Raw genomic sequence first — 21,356 nt, forward strand, 5'->3', positions numbered from 1 at the left:
GAATTAGGCAGCAAATTATAGTAACATCCACATCCACACAATGATTTACAGGTGGACTCAAGAACCCAGCTGGCCCAAGGGAGCATTGCATAGAGGGACCTCTTTATTCCATGCCTGTGTTATCTCTAACGTCCTTTCCTGGATGCCTACCCCAGAGCCAGAGACACCTTTCAGTTTTTCTCCTGCTGGAGAATTCTTCCTGGACTCCTACCAGTCCTTCTTTAATCACGTTGGGATTTTTGCTCCCCTGCTCTCCTCTCCCTGTAAAAATGTAGCTGCCTGAACAACATCTGAATCCCCAGAGCTACACTTTCTGCCTCTGCCTGTTTGGTTTATCTGAGAGGAGAGTCTTAGCTAAGAAACAAAATCCAATAGTGGTCTCTTGGTTCTGGGGCTTACTTCTTGGTAAATTTAAATACACTTCTTCCCCGGAATCTTCAGGAGTCCTTCTGGATTCTCTCTCAAAGGACAGAATCTAATGATGGCTATTTCACTCTCTAACCAATACTTAGAATGGTGCATTGCACATATAAGTACATATGCAGTAAATATTTAATGATGGATGGTTGGTGGGTGGACGACGGTGACTGCCTGCTCTCCAGGGGTGGTGATAGTGGCATCCAGCCTTGCTGAAGAGCTTTGGATTATTCCAGTTAATGCCTGTGCTTAGGGGACTTTCTTGTAAGCCCAGTGAAGAGTTCTCTGCATAATTAAATTTAAAGCAGTACTAACTGTGGGTATAGAAGATATCCGAGATACATCCAAACTTTTTGTTTTTTTTTATTTATGAAGTGTGTAAAGAAAATGAAGAGCAAGCCTCTAGCAAAAAAGCATGTATAACTAATTTGTTTTCCATTACGTTTTGGAGATTTCCATCCTTGCTCCAAGTTTTCTTTTTAGAGCAACCTTCCTTGTCAAAGCAGGACAGATGGTCCTTCCATCCACACTGATGGCTGTGGAATGATTCATAACAGAGGTTTTACGTGTCTCTGGGTTCCTGGCAACTCGGAGGAAACACGTTCCTACAGGGCTGAGTCAGAAGCTCTGGTTGCATGGTGTGAATGACTCACCAGGCTGTTCCTATAGATCATTTGGAATTTCACTGGTGGAGGCACTCCGACTCCCTCCATGGGCTTTCTGAATGAAGCCATTTCATTTCATGATCCAGAGAACATTTTTGGGTCAGATCAGGTAAAAACCAAGAGTCCAAGATTGGTTAAGAATAGCACATGCCCTAAGTTGATGAGCCTTATTCTTAAAATGCTTTTATTGCTTAAAAGGAAAGAACTTCCTCAAACATCTTTCTCTTCTCCCTCTTTTCATGATTAACCTGCGACACTGGAGAGAAGGCAGGGGATGCTACCACGAGGGGTCCCTGCTGCTGGGACTGCTTTTGCAAGGCTTGTTGAAGTGAGGGAAAGGGAAAATGAAGGAATTAGTTTCCATGAGTAATACAGATATCTTTTAACTTTTCTTTTTGCCAGGTAGAAAATATGATAAAAATGGAAACCTGGATCCTTGGTGGTCTATTGACTCAGAAGAAAAGTTTAAAGAAAAAACCAAGTGCATGGTTAACCAGTATAGCAACTATTATTGGAAGAAAGCTGGCTTAAATGTGAGTAATCCATGGTGAAGGGGGTATCCTGTGGGTCATTTTTCATTGTTTGGACATCAGCTTGCTTTAGATCGTTGGTTCTCAGTGTGTGCATCCCAGGCCAACAGCATTGGCTTCCCCACTACTCCAGCCAAACTTGTTAGAAATGCAGATTCTTCAGCTTTAACTCCAGACCTGCTGACCCAGAATCCTAGGGATGGAGGGGGTGCCTGGCAGTCTGAGAGTCTGTCTTTTCACCAGCCCGCAGGTGATTTTGATACAAGGTGAAGTTTGAGAATCATGCCTAAACATGAATTGGTTTTCCTCGATTCAGATTCATGTAGAAAATCCGCATCAGAGATAAACAATAAAATTCTTAAAAATCTACACTCCATATTATTTAAGAAATTTCCCTCCCAACTACTGCTTAGGTTTAATGCATTGAAATAAAACCTCACTAATTTGAACTAATGTTTCTGAGTTGGTTAAGAGTTCTTAGAGAAGTTTGAAAAAAAGAAATATACTTTTTAAATGCTTGTTTTCATATATATATATACACATTTCCCTAAAAGCATGCACAACTTGTTTTCTTTTTTAACAGCTTTACTGAGATATAATACACGCACCGTACAGTTTGCTCACTTGAAGTTCATGATTCCATGGTTTTTAGTAATTTACACAGTCGTACAACCATCCGCACACTCACACAAATGATATTTTATACATGTTGTTGGTGCGTATGTGAAATTTGTTGCTTTCCTTTTTGTCTCCACGTCTACCACCTTCCCCTTTTCCTCCCATCCCTCTTTTCTTCCCTACTGTAATTCATCAGTAAGCTCGATACACTTCATCCTATGCTCATGTAGAGACACATGTCTTTCGTTCATTGTTTTCAGTGGCTGTCTCAAAGTCCACAGTGTGAATGTACTATACCATGACCAACCTTTGGCTGAGGCATTACAGTTTGTCACCAATTATTTTTCCATAGTAAATGCTGCTGTAATAAACACTTTTATTATGTATATAAATTCTTTTTTCCCAGTAGGATAGATTCCTACTGTCACCAAAAAAATGATTCTATTTCATATTTCTACCAGTGATACATGAAAAGGCATTTATCTATTGAGTTATTTTCTTGTCAATGTATGAGAACTTTTTAAATATTATAGATGTCAAAACTTTATCTGTCATTCATATTATAGTATTTTGCTCCAAAGATATTCATCCATTGAACTTTATATATGGTGTCTTGTGACATGCAGAAATTAAACATTTCTATATAATCAAATATACCTGCCTCTCTTAAAAAAATAGTTTCTGCATTTCCATTCTCTATCATATATGTAGTCTGGGAAGATTTTCATTGTTTTGTTATTTTACATTTAAATCTTCGTGCATGTGAAACTTATTTTTCTATGGAATTTAATATGAGAGTTTACTTTTATTTTCTTCCAAAGTGATAGCCAGTTGATCCAGCATCATTGATTAAAAGACATTTTTTTCTCACTGAATTGAACATTTGTCAAATATTCAAATCTCATATATACTGAGATAAATTGCTAGCTTATATATTTTATTCTGCTGATTAATTTGTTGATTTTGATGCCAACGCCTTATTACTGTGGCTGTATGGATTGTTCTGGTATCTGTCAACACAAGCTCTCCCTTACTACTCTTTTATGTACTTGCCATTCTCAAGCAAATATACTTCTGTATATGCTCCAAGATCATTTTACCCATTCTCTGCTCCCCACACTCTCCCCCAAAAGAACATCCCATTGGGATTCTAAGTTAAATCACATTACATGTGTGGCATTGACATTTTTATGATGCAGTCGTCTTGTTCAAGAACATGGTACATCTTTCCATCTGTTTGGTTCTTGTTTTAGGTTTTCATATAATAGTATAGCTTTCTCTGTATAGTTTATCTCCTCTACATTGTTTTTACTTCTTTTTCCTTTTCCTTATTTTGCTAGTTTGATCCGGTTAGTTTTATGCCCTTTCCCCACTATTAATTTTTTATTGTAGTTTTCCATTGCATTTCATATCCATGTTTTCATAATTTTAAGACACAGATTACTCTCATTGTATTTGACAATAAGGGACCAATAATGAAGAATTGTTGGTAAGTTATGGATCTGCAGGAAGACCTTTCTCTAAGACACGCATGCATACACTGTATGTCCTAATTCATTTAGTCAAGGGCGCAGTACCTGAGAGAAGCAAGGGACCACACTGGACCAGAGTAGAACAGTATACCTTCATGTGGTTTCCCCGAGGTCTTTTGGGCCCTTAACCAGGCATGTACTCCATCCTGATATCTTACAGGGGCTGGGAAAGCACACAAATCCTTGCTATGTCTCAAGTCTGTTATGCTTGGGTTTACTTTGCCATTCCAGAAGAATTTAGGTAAAAATCCATGTATTTTGAAAGGGAATGTTTATAAACACTGACTTGGTTCTCCTGGTTCTTAAATCATATTCAGCATAAGGGGTACCACTCCTTACCCAGGCGGAGAAACCAGAGTCTGTATCCTTGAATAGTATCTCTAGGTCCTTTACCAGTGTCCTGGGAAGCTGTCTCTCTGCCTATATGTCATGAGCAGACCTAAAATGGGTGCTTCTGTGTGTCTGTATTCAATCCAGGGGTTATCATATTGTGAAAATCCATCTAGAATATATGTTGCTTCAAGAAAACCATAGGGAAGGGTTTCTAGAGTCAGACATAGGTCCAAATCTTGGTTGAACCAGTTACAAGTTTTTTGAACTTAGACAAGTTATTTAATATTACTGAATCTCAGAGTCCTCATCATGAAATGGGTAACTATTTTTGAACTCATTTAGTTTGTTGCAAGAATTGAGTGACTGAAAGAATGTAAAGCACCAGCACGATGGCTGACGTGCAATGAGCGCGCAATAAATTGTTTATATTCCTAATACTTTGTGACATGCTCATAGGTATGCCATCCCAGGATATAGCAAAACCAAAGGCTTTGGGGCTGAAAAAAACACTAAAAAAACAAGAGGAGGAGTTTTGTTGGAGGAAGGGAATGCATACATATTTTCTGGTGATAATTATATGCAGGCATGGGAATTAAACTTTTCGCCTAATGGAAACAAATTTAATCCTCACACTGGTCTGGAGAGTTGTACATACTGCCAGCCCATTTTACATATGAGGAAACTGAGGCTCAAAGAGATTAAAACCCATGGTAGAGTCTAGATTAGAGTTTAGATTGGTATGACTCCAAAATCCCTACCCTTTCCCCCATGTCATGCTCTTGTTCTCTTATTTTAAGTTCATTTTATACCTGGGCAATGTATTGGGTGGGGTGGTGGGGGCTGGACTATTTTACAGCATCCATTTTGGCCAGAGTGTCAGATATTGAAACTGAATTCTGACAAATATGTACCTTTGTCACAAGGACAGTACAAAGGGTGTGCCTGTTTCAGCATAAATCCATTCAATCATCAGAAAACAGTTTCAGTCTCATTCCCGGTGGAGAGGGGGTAGCCATAAAGGGCCACGCTTAATGTTTCTGGTTCCATTTACGGAGGCCAGTCTTCTATGTGGAATCCTTCTGTGCAGTGAACTGGGGGAGCCCCTGATGGAGCACCACAGAAGTGGACTTAGCAAGTGTAGAGTCCTGAGAGGCGAACCTAGGGCCTTAGGGCCTACTGAGGTGGTCCAGGGGGAGAAGCCAGAGGGCGAGGCTTCTTCCAAAACCTCTAATGTAGATAAAGCTTTAAGGAACAAGGAAGGAGATTTGAGCATGAGTGGAAATCAGCACCAGAATCGAGGAGTTGAAACTTGAGAAGTTAGCATATTGTGGAGCAAAGGCTCTGGAGACCAACTGGGTTTGAATCCCTGTGAAATGTGGGTACCTCACTTCACCACTGTGTCTTAGGTTAGGTCCACTAGAAAGAAGCAGAGCCCCAGAAGGAGTTTCTTAGGTAAATGATTAATTGCAGAAGTAGTTTCAGGAGAAACCTCTGAGGTGGTGGTGGGGAAGGGGGCGGTGAAGAAAACATATTGGTTTTAGCCTGATCCTATAGAAGGTTCTGGAGCATGAATTGCCCCACAGAAATTGTTCAGCCTGGAGTAAGGGGCTAGGCTGTTTTAACTGCACATCGGTCAGTTACTGAGAGATGGGGTATCACCTCCCAGGAATCTCCACATGAGGCAGTGCCTCTAAACTAAGCTTAATCTTCCTGAACTGGTAGCATTTGCAGGAATGGGGGCACAGTCCTGGTAGAGAATGGATCTGGTGCAGCCCCAACGACATCTGCTATGTGCTCTGAGCTTTAGAGTCCTCATTTGTGTGTCTCGTAGGATGGTAGTAAAAGAATGTATGTAAAGCAGGAGTGGTAACTCTTTGGGACTGAACCTAGGAGGGTCCTAGGTGATTACAGAAGATTACTATTTTCTGAAGATTTGTTTTTATTCATAGGTACTGCTTGATACCTGGGTGATTGGGCTTGAAAGCAAAGAGTTGATAGGATCATGGCTTGAAAGTTTAGAGCAGGGTGTATTTGTTTCCTATTGTTGCTGTAACAAATCACTACAAACTTAGTGACTTGAAACAACACAAATGTGCCATCTTACAGTTCTCTATGTCTGACTCAGGTCTCAGCAGGCTAAAATCAAGGTGTCCACAGGGCTGCTTTCCCTTCTAGCTGCTCAAGGGGAGAATCTGTTTCCCTGTCTTTTCTAGCTATTAGAGGCGGCCCGCATTCCCTGCCTCGTGGCCCTTTCCTTCTTTGAAGCTGGCAGTGACTGGTTGAGTCTTCTCACGTTGGGTCACTCTGGCACGCTGTCTCTCCTGACTTCCTTTTCCTCTGTTTGAATGGACCCTCCTAATTACATTGGACCTTTCTGGATAATGCAGGCTAAGGTCTTAAGATCCTACATTTAATCATACTTTGAAAGTCCCTTTTGCCGCATAAGGTAACGTTTTCACAGGTTCCAGGGATTAGGACATAGACGTCTTTGGTGGGGGCATTATTTTGCCTCCTATGCAGAAGTTGACAAGCTTTTTCTGTAAAGGACCAGGTTGTAAATAATTTAGGCTTTGTGGGCCTTGAGGTCTCTGTTGCAACTGTTCAACTCTGCCACTGTTGCAAGAGAACAGTGCATACGTGAATGGCCAAGACTGTGTTCCAATAAAACTGGAATTATGGATACTGAAGTCTGAGCTTCATATAACTTTCACATGCCACAAAATATTGTTCTTCTGTGAATTTCCCTCCCCCAAACCCCAACCACTGAAAAAAGGAAAATCCAGTCTTACCCTGCAGCCTGTACAAAAACAACTGGCAGGTTGGATTTTGGCTTGTAGGCTGTATTGGTTTAGAATATTTTCCATCTCATTCTATTTAAGGGTTTAAGAAACAATCTTCAAATGTTTGGAAGAATTTCTTCAGCATGCTTGGCTGGTTGTCATATATATTACAAACCTTGACCATGTGGCCTGTGCCACTTCTGTTTGATTTCTGTTCCCCCATGAGAACTCCCCTACTTTTAGTTTTTCATGAAAATTGCTGAAGGGTGAAATGGTCTTGAAATCTTGTGCCTGTGTGGATGGTAAATTTTTGGAAACACAGGCACTCTGAAAAGAATACTCAAATTATGTGAGTTAATCAGAGAAAATAATCTGTATATTGACACTTCTATTTTTTTCCCCCATTAAACCAGAGTCACTCGGAATATTGTTAGCATTTTATTGGATCTGGTTAAATTGGTGAGAATGAAGAGGTGGGTGAGAAAGAAGTGTGTAGCATAAAAGAAATAGGAATCACTATATTCAGGAGCACCTTGCTGGGGTTAGTTTGCCATCTCACAATATATTATAACTGCCTCTGATTTACTGAATGTAATTTTCTCTTTAAAATATGGCACTTTTTCTCGCGATCGTATTTATGCCTCTTGCTGAATGATAGTTGGCTGTGCGACACTCTTTTTCTTTTTGTTAGGTGAAAGGGAAGAGGACCCTGGGAGAAAATATTGCTGATAATGGAGGTCTGCGGGAAGCTTTTAGGGTATGCACTGCAACATTTGCTGTGATTTTAAAATTTAAGCTATAAAACACTGTATGGGTGCACCTCCATTTATACCACAGACGTGTTCTTGAGGAATTAGATTTCTGTAAATGCTGTGAATTTCTGTAAATAGAATTATATTTCCCCTTTGACTCTGTTATTCTCTATTGTATGAATAGAGCTGCATTTCTTTCTTTTTTCTTTTTGGGTTGTAAAGTTACCCTAAAGAATAATATTTGTTATTAAGACTCATGTATTTAAAGGATAGTTTTCAGAAGGTACATTCACAATAGTATCAAATCATGCTACAGAAATCTCCTCAGGGCTAGGTTCATAGGAGCTTTCCTTGAGTACACTCTCTCTCTAACCTTCCTTAAAATTTTCTCTTAAAATACCAAACTTCTAAATTATGGCCAGCAGCTAGCGGTTCTCATATAGTGGGCCAGGTAAGAGTCGATAATAATGTTTTCATCACCTTCTCGTGGTTAAACAATAAAGATAAGGAAGATGTGGAAAGATTTTCATAAAACTGAATGCATTCAATATAAAGATCAGGCTGTTATTCTGAGGATATATCCTTCCTCTATTCTAGTTAAAATATACTTTATTTTATAAATGATGGTGATTGAAGGTGATGGCTTTCCGTCTTACTCAGAAAAATAAGAATTTGGCAATTTGTTGACTCCCAAATGTATTGCCATAGTTCTTGCCATTGTGTTAAAGAAAACAGCTTTTTGTAGGGAGGAGGGGGAGCTATTTAACGTGTGAGCATTTTGGTCCAGCTGCTTTGGCGTCTATTGAGTGTGAGGTCTTTTTGCAGTTGAACCTGCCTCACTGTTAAGCAGTACAACATTGATTGCATTTCCAGCTGTAGGTTTTCTTAAAGGAAAACTTGACAGGATGCATTTTGCACATGGTGGGGGTTATATTTAATATCTCTGTAGTGGATGAGAAAAGAGAAAAGCCATCCTTGAAGAGGATCATCTGTTTTGCTTCTCCCCCCAGGCTTACAGGAAATGGGTAAATGACAAGAGGCAGGGAGTTGAAGAGCCTCTCCTACCAGGCACCACGTTCACCAACAACCAGCTCTTCTTCCTGAGTTACGCTCACGTGAGTAGACCAAGGAAGGGGCATCAAAGTTGAAATGTGGGACTTCGGTCTCTCCCTAGATCAAAGGTTTGGAATAAAAATTTCATGGCATAACTTTGATTTTAGCTAGATTTCATCTAACTGCTTATTTTCCAGATAAATTTCACCTTCTTAATGTTCTATGGGACATAATTAATTAAACAATTGAATCAAGGTTTACTGGAATTTCTTATCAAGTGGGTTACCAGGCTTATGGCAGCTCACTTGGTATTTCTTTAATGTATCCTGACTTCTTGGTGTATTTGTTACTATTTATAACCATTTCTACTGCCTCGTTCTTCGGCCTTCAGGGCCCTCCCTTTCCTGCATTTCTCCTTCTCCTTTGCCCCATTTACGGACTTTATCCCACTACTCTCAACCTGTGGGGTCCCTCAAGGCTGTCTTCCTGACCATCAGATGAATGTGTGAAGACCGCCACAGCTGTAAACAATGACAAAAGCAAGGAGAGTCAAGTCACTCTTCTGTGAATTTAAAGGGCTCTCTGAGCAGAAATTGAAAGAAGATAGGCCCTAAATAAGGCACATACTGAGTTCAAGTCTCTGGCTACTGAGGCGAGTGCCAGTTCTTTGTTGTTCCTGCACTGGTTTATGTCACTAACATGTAGGCTTCATCTTCAAAGAAGTCAGAGGTGGGGAAACGAAGTTTCTGATGCATAGCCTCACAGTGGGCAAATGTGTATCTATAGGCTCAAAACTTGACCAAAGTTTTAATCGATACAATCTTTTGTTCCTAAGTGTTTGCATTTGCTTCTCAGTAACCTCATTCATTCCCATGTCTTCCTTGGTTGACTTTGGTTAAGGGATTCTCACCTGTCTGGGGTCTTTTATTTCTTAAAGCTGATATAACAACACTAAATAAATGATCATTTATCAGCCTGACGTCAACAAAACTGGCATCATCAACAAAATGACTTTCCTTTTTAGTTTTCCCATTTCTTTTAACACACCCCCAATCTTTAGGTCTTCCTGATGAGAAAACCTGGATTCTTAGGTCTTACTTGGCTTACCTATCCTTGTTTTTATTAAATGTGTCCCAAAAGCTAGATGTTTCATCCTTTTAACTGCTCTTTAGATTTAAACTGGCTTTCTCCTCATTATCCTATCTTGTCATATAGGCTAGGCCTTGATCTCTTATACTCTGGATTATCCTAACAGCCCTATGGCATGTTTTCCTGACTTTGGCATCTTTCCACCACTGTTTTACATGCCACTCGATACCATTGTTACTGTGTTACTGACCTGCTAAGGGAACGACCGTGGCTCCCAAGTGCCTATCACACAAAGGCCAAACATCCCCAGCAGGCTTTCAAAGTTCTGTTGAGCCTTCTCCAACTCTACCCAACCAGCTCTAAATTCCCAAAGCTCCACTAGATTCACCTTAGCTGGGCAGGTGTCCTCACTTTCATCCCATGATGTCATGCTCATTACTGTCTCTGTGGCTTTGCTTAATTTTCCTTCTATAATGTTACTCCTTCCTACTCCTTTCCCTCAGATGATTCAATCCCATCTTTTTCCTTCAGGGTCCACATTGAGTTCTACTTCCTCCTCATCTTCCACCAACTTTTTCAAGGACTCCAGTTCTCATTTTTGAAAATATCACCAACTCTTTTACACTTATCTTCAATGCCATGCAGTTGAGTCCTTAATTGTTTTCAAAATGTTGAAGACTTTTAGTTTTATCTCCATACCTAATCTTCTGGATCTTTACATTTCTTGCATATCTTCATACTACCCGGCAAAGATGCTGGGTTTGTTGAAGACGCTTGACATTTTTAGGTGAACTGCTTGGAAAGGATATGACCAACACAGTTCAATTAAGGAGACTTCCTTTTGGGTCGGTACTGGGTCAGGTATGTAGAATGAGCACACAAATATAGTTAGAACTTTTTAGATCAGGGGTTGTTTTATTGGAAAACAGCCATGCTCTCTTCTTTACATATTGTGCGTGGCTGCTTTTGTGCTACAATGGCAGAATTGAGCAGTTGAAACAGAGACCTTATGGTCTTCAAGGCCTAAAATATTTACTCTCTGTCCCTTTACAGAAAAAGATTCCTGATTCTTACTCTAGAGAACAAAGAACAAGGTCCAGCATTTCTTACCTACATTCTTACTTAAGGTCCTTCTTGTTATATCCTAGTCCATAGTATCTCTTTGAAGATAAAATCAACTAACTGATAGCAACAGGACAGTCATAATTTTGAAATGTGTCCAAATAAAATTCCAAACCATACCTGATTTATTTTAAAGTAGAGATTTAGGAAAAAATGGAAAGCTATTTTATATCACTAATGAGAAATTTATCTTGGAGCTTTTCCTACTGTGACAGAATGAGGAGCTTTTCAGTCTTTTACACTTTGGAATAAGTCTGCTTATAGGGAGTAAAGTTATTTTCTCTACTGAGAAGGTACTAGGAAAACAGTAACAATGATAATGTTTTTCAGAAATCTCTTAAATGATACATTAAGCAAAGACAACACTATGTAATATTGTAAGAATATAAGAAGAAATAACATAAGAAAAAAATAAGGTAAAATCAAATGCCAGAAACAACTTCATATTAGTTAGCTTCCGAGGAATTAAGGAATCACATTACAAAAATATCTTCCAAGTCAAATTCAGAACCACAGTGACTGACGATTTATATTCATCAAAAGCAATAGTATCATCACCTCTCCTGCTTCCTATATCCCTGTAGTTTCTGTGACTCGTCAAGTTTTTCTTCAGATATTCTTCTATCTCTCTCCATTCCCATTTCTACTTATATAGCAGGCATTCACTGGGAACCTTCCCGGGACCCATAAATAACCTAACTAATCTCTGGTTTCCTCCTACTACTATATACTGCTGCCAGATAAATCTTTAAAAAATATGATGTTATCATTTTCCTGCTCAAAAACAATGCTTAAATATAGTGTAATCACTGTAGCCTATTGCTCAGGACTTCAGAAATCTGGCACCATCCTCTCTCTCCCCTGCTTTCCTATTGTTGCCCATTATGTACCATGTAGTTCAGCCAGGCTGACAGCCTTGCTTTTTTTTTTTCCTTCTATGTTTTTACTTCTATTTTCTCTTCCACTTGAAATTCTCCCTGTCATATTCATGTGTCTTAGTTCTACTCAGACTGGAACACTAACTCTCATTTCAAGATATACTTCAAGTCAGGACTAAGTAGGTTATGGTGCAGGAACACACAACACAAGGGAAGTCGCCTTCCTGTTCATGCTGCACGTCCAGCCGGGGTCAGCAGTAGGGCTCTGTTCATAGCTATCACTCGAGGACCTGGGTTCTGGAGTCTTTATCCTGACATGTGATTCCATGGTTACCACAGGAGTAAGAAAGAAACATGTAACTGTACCCTAGCCCTTCATGTAGCACTTTAAATCATCCTTAAGGCTCTTAAAACTTTCGCCAGGTTTTTAAAGCTTCCACAAGGAAGTGACATATATCACTTTGGCTCGCATTTCATTGGTCAGAGCAAGTCATGTAGACATGCCTAACTTCAAGGAGATGGAGAAGTGTCCTCCTATCCAAGGCCCAGACTAAGGTGAGGCAAGCAAGGCACCCAAGGTGCAAAATACTAGCTTCTCTGGATGATACCCAATAATGGATGGTTGAATCATTTCATTGATTTGAGTAAGTATGGTTAAATTTGATAAGGAATATTCCAACCATTACATTAATTGGATGAATACATTGGTCAATTCCTGGGCACATATACTCTTCTCTTGATTTAAAACATTTGTCTGGAAACCTTCCTAATTTACTCAAATTGTGGCATCATTTACAACGATAAAACCTTCTACTTTGGGGATTAGAATAATAGATATTACTACTGATGAAGGTTTTATCTGACACTAAAATTATTTGTCATCCACTGTGTCTAAAATTACTCTCCAGTGTAATTTGGAGCAGTTCAGGCAGTAGAACATGGGCAATTGGAATGGAAATGTAATTATTGGGGTGCTCTTCTCTTCTAGGTGAGGTGCAATTCCTACAGACCAGAAGCTGCCCGAGAACAAGTCCAGATTGGTGCTCACAGTCCACCTCAGTTTAGGTAAATTGGCAAGTGGGTAACACTGATTTTTAACTATGCATCTCTTCACCTCCTTCCCTACCCAACCGTCCCAGTGCACTCCCAAAGACATGACTTGAATGAAAACCTGTATTGTGAACAATGGTATCTCCACTTCGTACGCACACAAAATCTGGCCAAATAGAAACTAAGCATCTTTTCTTTCCTTTGTATGAAGCTAGTTCAGTCAACATTCTCTCAACTTAATTTTTCTGCAGTGGGCATTTGTACACACCTCTAGTCTAGTGCTGTATCAAGAGATCCATGAGATTGTATGAGACTCCAAAGGTAATTTAGAATCCAAGTCATAGCTTTAGTATTAATTCCCATTTATTACCTTCCAATTTCTGAAAGACATCAATCCCTGGGCTCCATGAGCACTCTGGGTGCTCAATAAACTGAAATATTTGATTTGTCCAACCATACTTTTTTTTTGTCTGGGTCCCAAACATCTCTTTTCTTAGACAAGGATGAGATCTTCTCTACTATGCCTTAAAGCACCTGGAGCTCTGGCTTATTTCGTATTATAGAATATCCGATGTAATACCTCTTGTTCTTTCATTCAGCCAACCAACAGACATGAATGAGTGCCCACTTTCTGAATAGCTCTGAACACAAAGGAGGGTATATGGTGATATTTAGCTATTACAATTCATATCTAGAGTTAAAAGCTCTACATTTTGGGTTTTAGTTTGAATCATATTTTGAAATATTTGCTTTTATATGAAGGGAAAAGGATTATGAATTACAATTTTATTTGATTGTGAGAATGTATAAAATAGTAAGTAAAAATAAAATGAAGGTTAATAATACCCTGTGCTGGGTTTTTAGCATGGTTTAAGGGAAATTTTCTATAGTAGGGGACAGAGAATTGTAACAGGAAATCCAAGAAACCATAATAACTTATATTTATTCATTCTTTGCTTAAAACATTATATCTGGATATTTATCTTTATATTTAATGTTTAAACAAATCCTTTAACGTACTGTAGTCATCTAAAATTTCTCCTATATTTTAAAATCCTGTTCCTAAAACCTTTCTCTAGAAATGCTTCAGAAATTGACTATAAATTACCCAATAGCATACAAATCTAATCACTGTTAGAAATTCCTCCCCACTGGGCTAAACTCTCAAAAATGCTGACAGTCTCTAATGGACTAAAATGTGCTCCCACTGACAAAATGGTGCAGAGGAAATCACAGAGCAGATTAATTACTCAACAGATAAGATTTGAGAAACTAATTTCCTTTTGCTAACTAGTTGCCTGTAATGTTGGATTTTAGCTGATAATTTGCAGAGTATACTTACTAATTATCAGTTAAATTCTAACTTTAACACTTGCCCAGGGTGAATCACACTATGAAATATACATCCCTACCCATACATCCCAGCTAAAACACCAGAGGTTATGGGGATTTTTTTGGATACAGGCCATTACATTCATTCAAATGCCCAGAGGTAATAAAGTCATTAGGGAAGACGTAGTCGGTGACCAAGAATGCCGAGTCTCTAGTCAACCTTTGAACATGCAGTTGCCTAAGGAATTGATGAAGGGGAAGTCTTTTGCTGGCTTGTTAGTGATGTCTGCAGTAACTATAGATTTTGAGTGTGGCAGAAATCACACAATGGAAACATCAGTTCCAAAAGGCAGTTATAATCAAAGTGCTGAGTAGGAATCCACAGTGTTCACTGCAGTCGGTGAGCTTGGATGAACACCAGATTTGGGAGCTAGCTCCAGTAAAGTATTACTCATCAGTAACAGCCAGACACCATTCGTTAACTTATTGTTGCATGAACCAAATTCTAGGTAAATATGAGCCTTCAAACATAATAGGAATTTAGGGAAAGTGTTTTTGTATATTGAATGAGTTCTTTGAAGACAGTTTAAAGATCGCAACAATATGGATGAGTCTTACAGGCATAATATTGAGTGAAAGAAGTCAGAGACAAAAGAGTGCATACTGTGTGACTCCACTCAAATGAAGTTCAAGAACAGCTAAAAGTAATTTATGGCAATAGAGGTCAGACTAGGAGTCAGTCCTCCTTGGAGGGTACCACTGGTAGGGCACACAAGGGAGCCTTCTAGGTGCTGGAAATATCCCATGTCTTGATCTGGGTGGTTATAACATGGATGTACACATATGGAAAACTCGATGAGCTTTATTTTACATTTAAGATGTGTGCAGTTTATGTGAATCATACCTTCTACAGCAAATTATATTAAAAATACAGAAAAACTAAGTAGTGATAAATCCTACAGTTTGTAGAAATGTGTAAATGTCTAGGAATATGCAATCCTATATACAGTTTATAGGAATTGTAAATCCTATAGCTTATAGGAATCTGAAGATATTTGGGAGATAAATAGGAGGCTTTGCCTGGCTTTTAGGAGGTGATGGTTCTAGTTTCAGCTCTGTTAATTTCTTTGGAAATTGACTTAACCATTTTGGGCTTCAGTGGTGTCCTCTGTGAGCAGATTAAATGAATGGAGCATCCCTCAAGCAATATGCTGCTATTGCCAGAACCTGTTGATACAGTAAGAATTAAATGACATGGACTGTGATGTATCTTTTTTCAGGGTCAATGGTGCAATTAGCAACTTTGAAGAATTCCAGAAAGCTTTTAACTGTCCGTCCAATTCCACCATGAACAGAGGCATGGACTCCTGCCGACTGTGGTAGCTGGGCTGCTGGGCTCTGCCATCCTGCGAGCGCTGTCAAGTGCCAGTAGAGGCTGCACAGAGCACTCACCGCCTACTGCTTTGGGCCTGTATTTCCCTGATAACTTTGATTTTAATGCGTCTTCATTTCTCAGGCATAGCTTGGATCTAAACAGTATCTATTCAAAGTTGTAGGGCTTAAAAAATGGAGCACATCAAGTGAACCAAGTATAGTTCTTTAGAAAAGCAAACCAACAGAAATAAATTCCTCGGCCACTTTTGTTAAAATGCTATCTGCTGAATCGTTGCTGTTGTCCATTGCAGTGTGTACGGCACAGCTAAGTGGTACATACCATTTCTGTCTGTGGCTGTGCGGGGGGCCTCAGGATAAGGTATCAGAAAAATTCAGTCTGTTAAACTTGTACCCCTCAATGCCGAGAACATGTGTATGGATACCTGGGAAGTCATCCTGCTCTGTGGAATGCAGTACTAGATTTTATGTATCGTCATTACACAGCATTTATTAACTCTAAGGTAGTTAAATTAGAAATAGGTTGCATCTTCCTTTTACGATCGGTGCTGAAGTGCTTGTCCTCAGCTTTGGAGTCCGTTGGGATGAAAATGTCTGCTGTGGCTGGCACCCCTGTCCCAGACAGCATGAGCCAAGCTGGGAGAAAGGCCACTTGGTAAAGGACTGGAGTTTACCAAATAGAAACAAAAGGATGTATCTTCCAAGTCCCAGAAGAAACTCAAACTCCTCGTCACGTCGCAGCAGAGACATGGGAGATGAAATCTCCAAAGTCTGGTTTGGTGTGCCAAGCCTCAGTGTGGCATCTGTGTGCCAAACACTTCTTTAGTGCAGTCCCTGGTTGTCCTCTTACCCCCATATATGTGCGCTCTCCTATTTCTGGAGGCAGCAGGCACAGGGACAATGGTTTTCTAATTCCCTGTTAGAAACGTAGGGCTTTCATTCCTCGTTTGGGCAAACGGACAGACACCACCCTGAGGCGGGGGAAAAGTGCCCTTCTGTTTTGACTCAGTCACTGTTACTTGTCTTTCAGAGAACCTTTTTGAAATACGTTTTGATTGAAGACAGTTTAGAATCTGTAGATTGAATTTGAAATCACCTGCACAGGCCAGAGAAACATAATTTTTACTCTTCAGGTCTTCTTCTCAAGAGTCCGTAAGAAAGAGCAGGAGTAGGCTGTGGTCCTCAGAGCTTTATCCTTTCAAGAGAACTCCTCCCTCCCTTATTAGTGTGTGCATGTGTGTGTGTGCGTGTGTGTGTGCGTGTGTAGGAGAAAAACATAATGCCTTTAAAGTGGTCACCTGGCATTCTGGTTTCTTATGCTAACCATCCACCTAAACTCTTTCACATTATCCATGTGGTTCTGCGTTAAGTGAACTAACAGGAAAATCTTAAACGCAAAGTGGCAAATTCAGACTAACCATAGGAAGCTGTTTTGCATCCTTGTGATTTGCCATCCTTTTTTTAAAAAGTATAAGTATGTGTCATGTCCTTTTGTGTAACCATGGGAACTTCTGAAGAGGGAAAAAACATGGGGGCATCAGTACAAGGAAAATAATTACACTGCATTAGTCAGAGGGCAGTGATTTTCCCCTTGACTTCCTCCTCTCTGACTGGATAAACTTCTGAAGGGCAGCTACCTTTCCTCCTCTTAACCATGGTTTACTGTGACTTTAAAGTTTGTCTTTTTACAAACAAGTGGGGTTAGGTTAGGAGTGCTGGAAATGTACGTGCCTTTTCTCTGGAGGAATCATTCTGATTTTGTTTAGACATACAAGACACTGCTCATTTTATTCCAGTACCTGGAATTTAAAAATCAGCTGAGGTTTGTTATGCTTATGTGAATAGCATTTTTCTTCTAGATTTCTCTTTTTAAACTCCAAATAAGCACATTCCTGCAGGTCAGAGAAAGTGTGTGAAAAAAGCCTAGGATTATGACTTTGGAGATAGGAATCACTCAGTCTCTTGTTAGTTTAGGAAAACTGGTTGGTGATCATTTGGGGCCCTCACGGTTTCTAAATGATGTGGCTACCTGATTAACCTCGCTTGCTGTGACTCAGTTATACTGAAGTTGCTGATAGAACAGACATATTTAAAACAAAACAAACCCAAAACAGCAAGACCAATCCATCAGTACTGGCTAAGATAATTTTCTAGTAGGATCAGATTTCTAAATATATACTCACGTTTACATTTTCAGGTTATAGTTTTATCCCTTCTGTTCAGGACAGATTGCTAAAGGAAGCAGACACTGATTAAGTGGTAGAAGGAAGAAGGTAAAATACAACTGGAAGGAAAAAACTAGGGAGTAAATGGCCTAAGAAAGTGATTCTGAAGAGAAGACAGGATTTTGGCAGTCCTTGCTAAGCACATCCAGTGGAGTAGAGCCATAAAGTTTCACAAAAATAATCATGGTAGATTAAAAGGAAATTAGATATTGGATCTCAGTCTCAGACTACCATGACATCCTTCTCTGATTCATATACCAGATGTTCTGCCAGTGAACTATTGTCTGGGCAGTGAAGGGAGTTTGTTTTTGTGTATGTGAAATTCTCTTGGATTATTAGTCAAGGACATTGTGTATATACAGTGGTATTGTTCAGGCTTCTCACCATTGCTCAAAGTTTGTTGAACTTCTCACCAACCACACAACTTTGGCCTCTTATTTCCATTTTTTTCCTTTTATGAGATAGACTTGGACATGACTTATGCAAGCTCAGGATTCATACATTATCCTGAAGTCTATTCAGTGCCTTTCCTCAATGGAGCTTAAAGCACAGCACATAAATTTCTCTTATTTAGCCCTGGGGCATGCAAAGAAGCAACTAGGAACTTTGGTTTGCCACCCAGGTTATCCTAGCACCAGAGAAGTGGAGAGGTTTACATTGCTTGTCAAGTGCCCCAGAGTCAGGAAAGGCATAGTCTGCTCTTTGGGCTACTGACCTTTGCATTAACCTTCATGCCTTAGATTACCCCATTTCTAAATACATTTATTCCAACAGTATTTCTGTAATCACTTCACATTTGATAGGCTTCTTCCTTGATTATTTTTAACATAATGTCTCAGTTGCATATTAAATTATGGAAGAATATATGATTATTTCATGCAACAACAGTCTCAACACCAGTGGCAGTGCCCCACTGGCTTGAAGAAAGGTGTTCTTGGATTATGCATTTTATATCTAAATGGTCATTGTATTTTCTTCCCTTACTTGTGAAGCAATGTGAACAATCATCTTAAGGACAATAAAAAGTTGAAAATTTTCTGTTTCCTCTCTTTTAAAAAAGTATTAAAATCAGTCACATCTGTTACCATGTTTGGTTCTGTTTTAGACACTATTTGCCAAGTATACAAAGCAATGTAGTACACTTGGTTTCTTGGTTTAGGAAAGTGAGATTTGAATGGAGTAACTTTCTCCATAGAGAATGAGAAATTTGTGAAGTGGTCATTGTATTTTCTCCCAGAAGACAAGTCAGCAGGTGTGGTTTATGGCTTAGCAATAATATTCCTTCCTATAAGGGAAAGGGGAGGCTTCTGAGGAAACGATGGACCACCATAGCACTGGTCTTGCAGAAGGAATGATGAACATTATGGTCACTATCACACCAGAGAACCTCTGGGTGCTGTCCCATTTCTTTAGCAATCCAGGTGATGTATAGTCACTCATTCTGCACACCATAACTGAGCACCCATTATACTGAAATCACTGAACTAGCTGTTGTTAGGTGGATCTTATGCAATCTCTGGCCCGCAGTGAGAAGTCTGGTCTAACATGGGCGACAGACCCGTAAACTGTTACCATCACCCTACTTCATGACAAGAGTGATGATATACAAGGCCATCAGGTTGTGGTTTGGTGCACAGAAGAAGGGTTCCGCTCTCCTTTGGTGTACATGGTTGGTGCTCTCTGTGCCCAGATCCTGCCAAATCCTTTCTACCGGGCACCCTAATCTCACCTCTGTGCTTTTCTTTCTAATTGGCTGTGGCTGTCTAGAATGGCTGCCATCATGCAGCTGGAGCCTGTTTGCCCCATGCAATCTCAGAGAACTGGAGAGCCCGGGAGTTTATGTCCCCTGGAGGCCTTTGGACAATCAGAGTGGTGCAGGACAATGCGAGCCTGACTGGCCTGCCTGAGTCTAGACAAATCCAGAGGCATGCCATAGGACTCATACTAACTTCTCTGGGGGGCATTTTGGGGTTAGGCTGGCAGTGTAAGTAGAGCCCCCTATTGATTATTTTAAACATTTTCTGGCGCTGATTTGTTCTATGATCTACAAGAGTACTGGTTTGTCGAAGCTGTGCTAGAGCGGCCATGTACAGGAGATAGGAATCAGATGGGATCCAGAGTTGGTGGGTAATAAGTGGCTGAGTATGGCCTGTTAGTGCCCCTCTTAAGACAGTTTAGTGTTGGAACTGATCCTTGAAATAAAAATTTGTGTGTTGGGAGTAGTGGCAGAAGGAAAGATGAATAGAAATGAGAGTTTATGAGTGATCTCTGGGTTATGGGCAGGAAGGGCGGGGCTTTGGCGGAATGGAGGCAAGAAGTCTAAAGTCTCTCTGTATGATAGATTTTTATGAAACACAAGAGGTATTGAGTCATTTTTTATTTTTAGACATATAAGTGGACCTGATCAAAGTTTGAAGGAGGCTAATGTTTCCAGTCAGGTTGAAGGTATTTGCTTGTCCCTCAAGTTCAGTTGCTTTCTTTATTAAGGTCATATTAGCTGTTGAAACAGATCCTCTCAATGGCTTAACCCGATTTAAGTTTATTTCTTGTTTTCATTACATCCAAAGTGGGCATTAATGATCAGTGAGCTTCTCTCTTCCAGTTGGTGATTTAGAGACCCAGGTTCCTTCTATATTGTGATTCTGCCATTTTCAGCATGATTGAATTCATGCTCATCTACAAGAAGCTGATGGAGATGAAGAGGCCATGGAAGATACTGAGTAGAGGTTTGCTTTAGTCCTAGAAGTTATCTATGTTACTTCTGCTCATGGTCCATTGGCTAGAGCTCAGTCATGTGGCCAAACCTAACTGCAGGAGAGGCTGTGCTATATAATCTAGCTGTGTGCCCAGAAAGAAGAGGAAGTGGCTTTGAGTCTAAGCTAGCAACCCCAGCCACACCTTCTAAAATGAGATATGCGGCAGCAGTTTTCAGCACTTCCGAATTTAGGAAATTGCTTTTGAGCACAGCACAATGAAAATTTAAAATATCATTGGTAGCCTGCAGTTTATTCTGTAGGAGTCTTTTTAATTAACAGCTTAATTGGATAATTTAATCCCCTTTAGAACTGGAGATATGAAAATGAAAATGAGATACACCCTGTGATATGACAATACTGTGCTTTAATAAACGCACCAATGTGAGCCCGGAAATGAGTACCACGAAAGCGTTACCATAATTTGTGATCAGTGAAAGAAAACCTGATCTATAATTTTAATTATTTCTAAATGGTTTAGATACGTGTTTCATTTGAATGTGTATTTTGTTTTGTTAATTGTCTCAATTAAGATAAGTGAATATGATTCTTTGGCTATACCATGGATTTACAATATGTTCTAAACTTTTAAAATATATCCCATTGAGACGGTAAATAAAATATCCTGTAAAATAAAATTTTGTGCTATATCTTCTAGTATTTTTGGAGAATTTATATGGAAATTGTTTTTACTCCTCCACTGATTATAAGACGAGAAATGCTACTCACCATATTCTTGTTTTATGCTTTCTCCACTTGAAAGAAAAATTGAGAATCCAAGAAATGAGTGTCCATGTACAAACCACAAAATTACTGTTTGAATTAATTCTAGCTT

At 39.5% G+C, this 21,356-nt stretch overlaps 1 protein-coding gene across 1 annotated transcript in view; it reads left to right on the forward strand.

Moving 5' to 3' along the window:
• Nucleotides 1-18,804, forward strand: part of PHEX (phosphate regulating endopeptidase X-linked) — a 184,090-nt gene extending 165,286 nt beyond the window's left edge. The window contains exons 18-22 of the mRNA XM_036912825.2: nt 1,485-1,615; nt 7,567-7,632; nt 8,638-8,742; nt 12,758-12,834; nt 15,432-18,804. Of these exons, the coding sequence (XP_036768720.1) occupies nt 1,485-1,615; nt 7,567-7,632; nt 8,638-8,742; nt 12,758-12,834; nt 15,432-15,534 (482 nt within the window). The 3' untranslated portion in view covers nt 15,535-18,804. The remainder of the gene's footprint in view (nt 1-1,484; nt 1,616-7,566; nt 7,633-8,637; nt 8,743-12,757; nt 12,835-15,431) is intronic.
• Nucleotides 18,805-21,356: the final 2,552 nt, after the last annotated feature.

This window comes from Manis pentadactyla, chromosome X (assembly GCF_030020395.1).
Source record: "Manis pentadactyla isolate mManPen7 chromosome X, mManPen7.hap1, whole genome shotgun sequence".
Lineage (NCBI taxonomy): Eukaryota > Metazoa > Chordata > Mammalia > Pholidota > Manidae > Manis > Manis pentadactyla.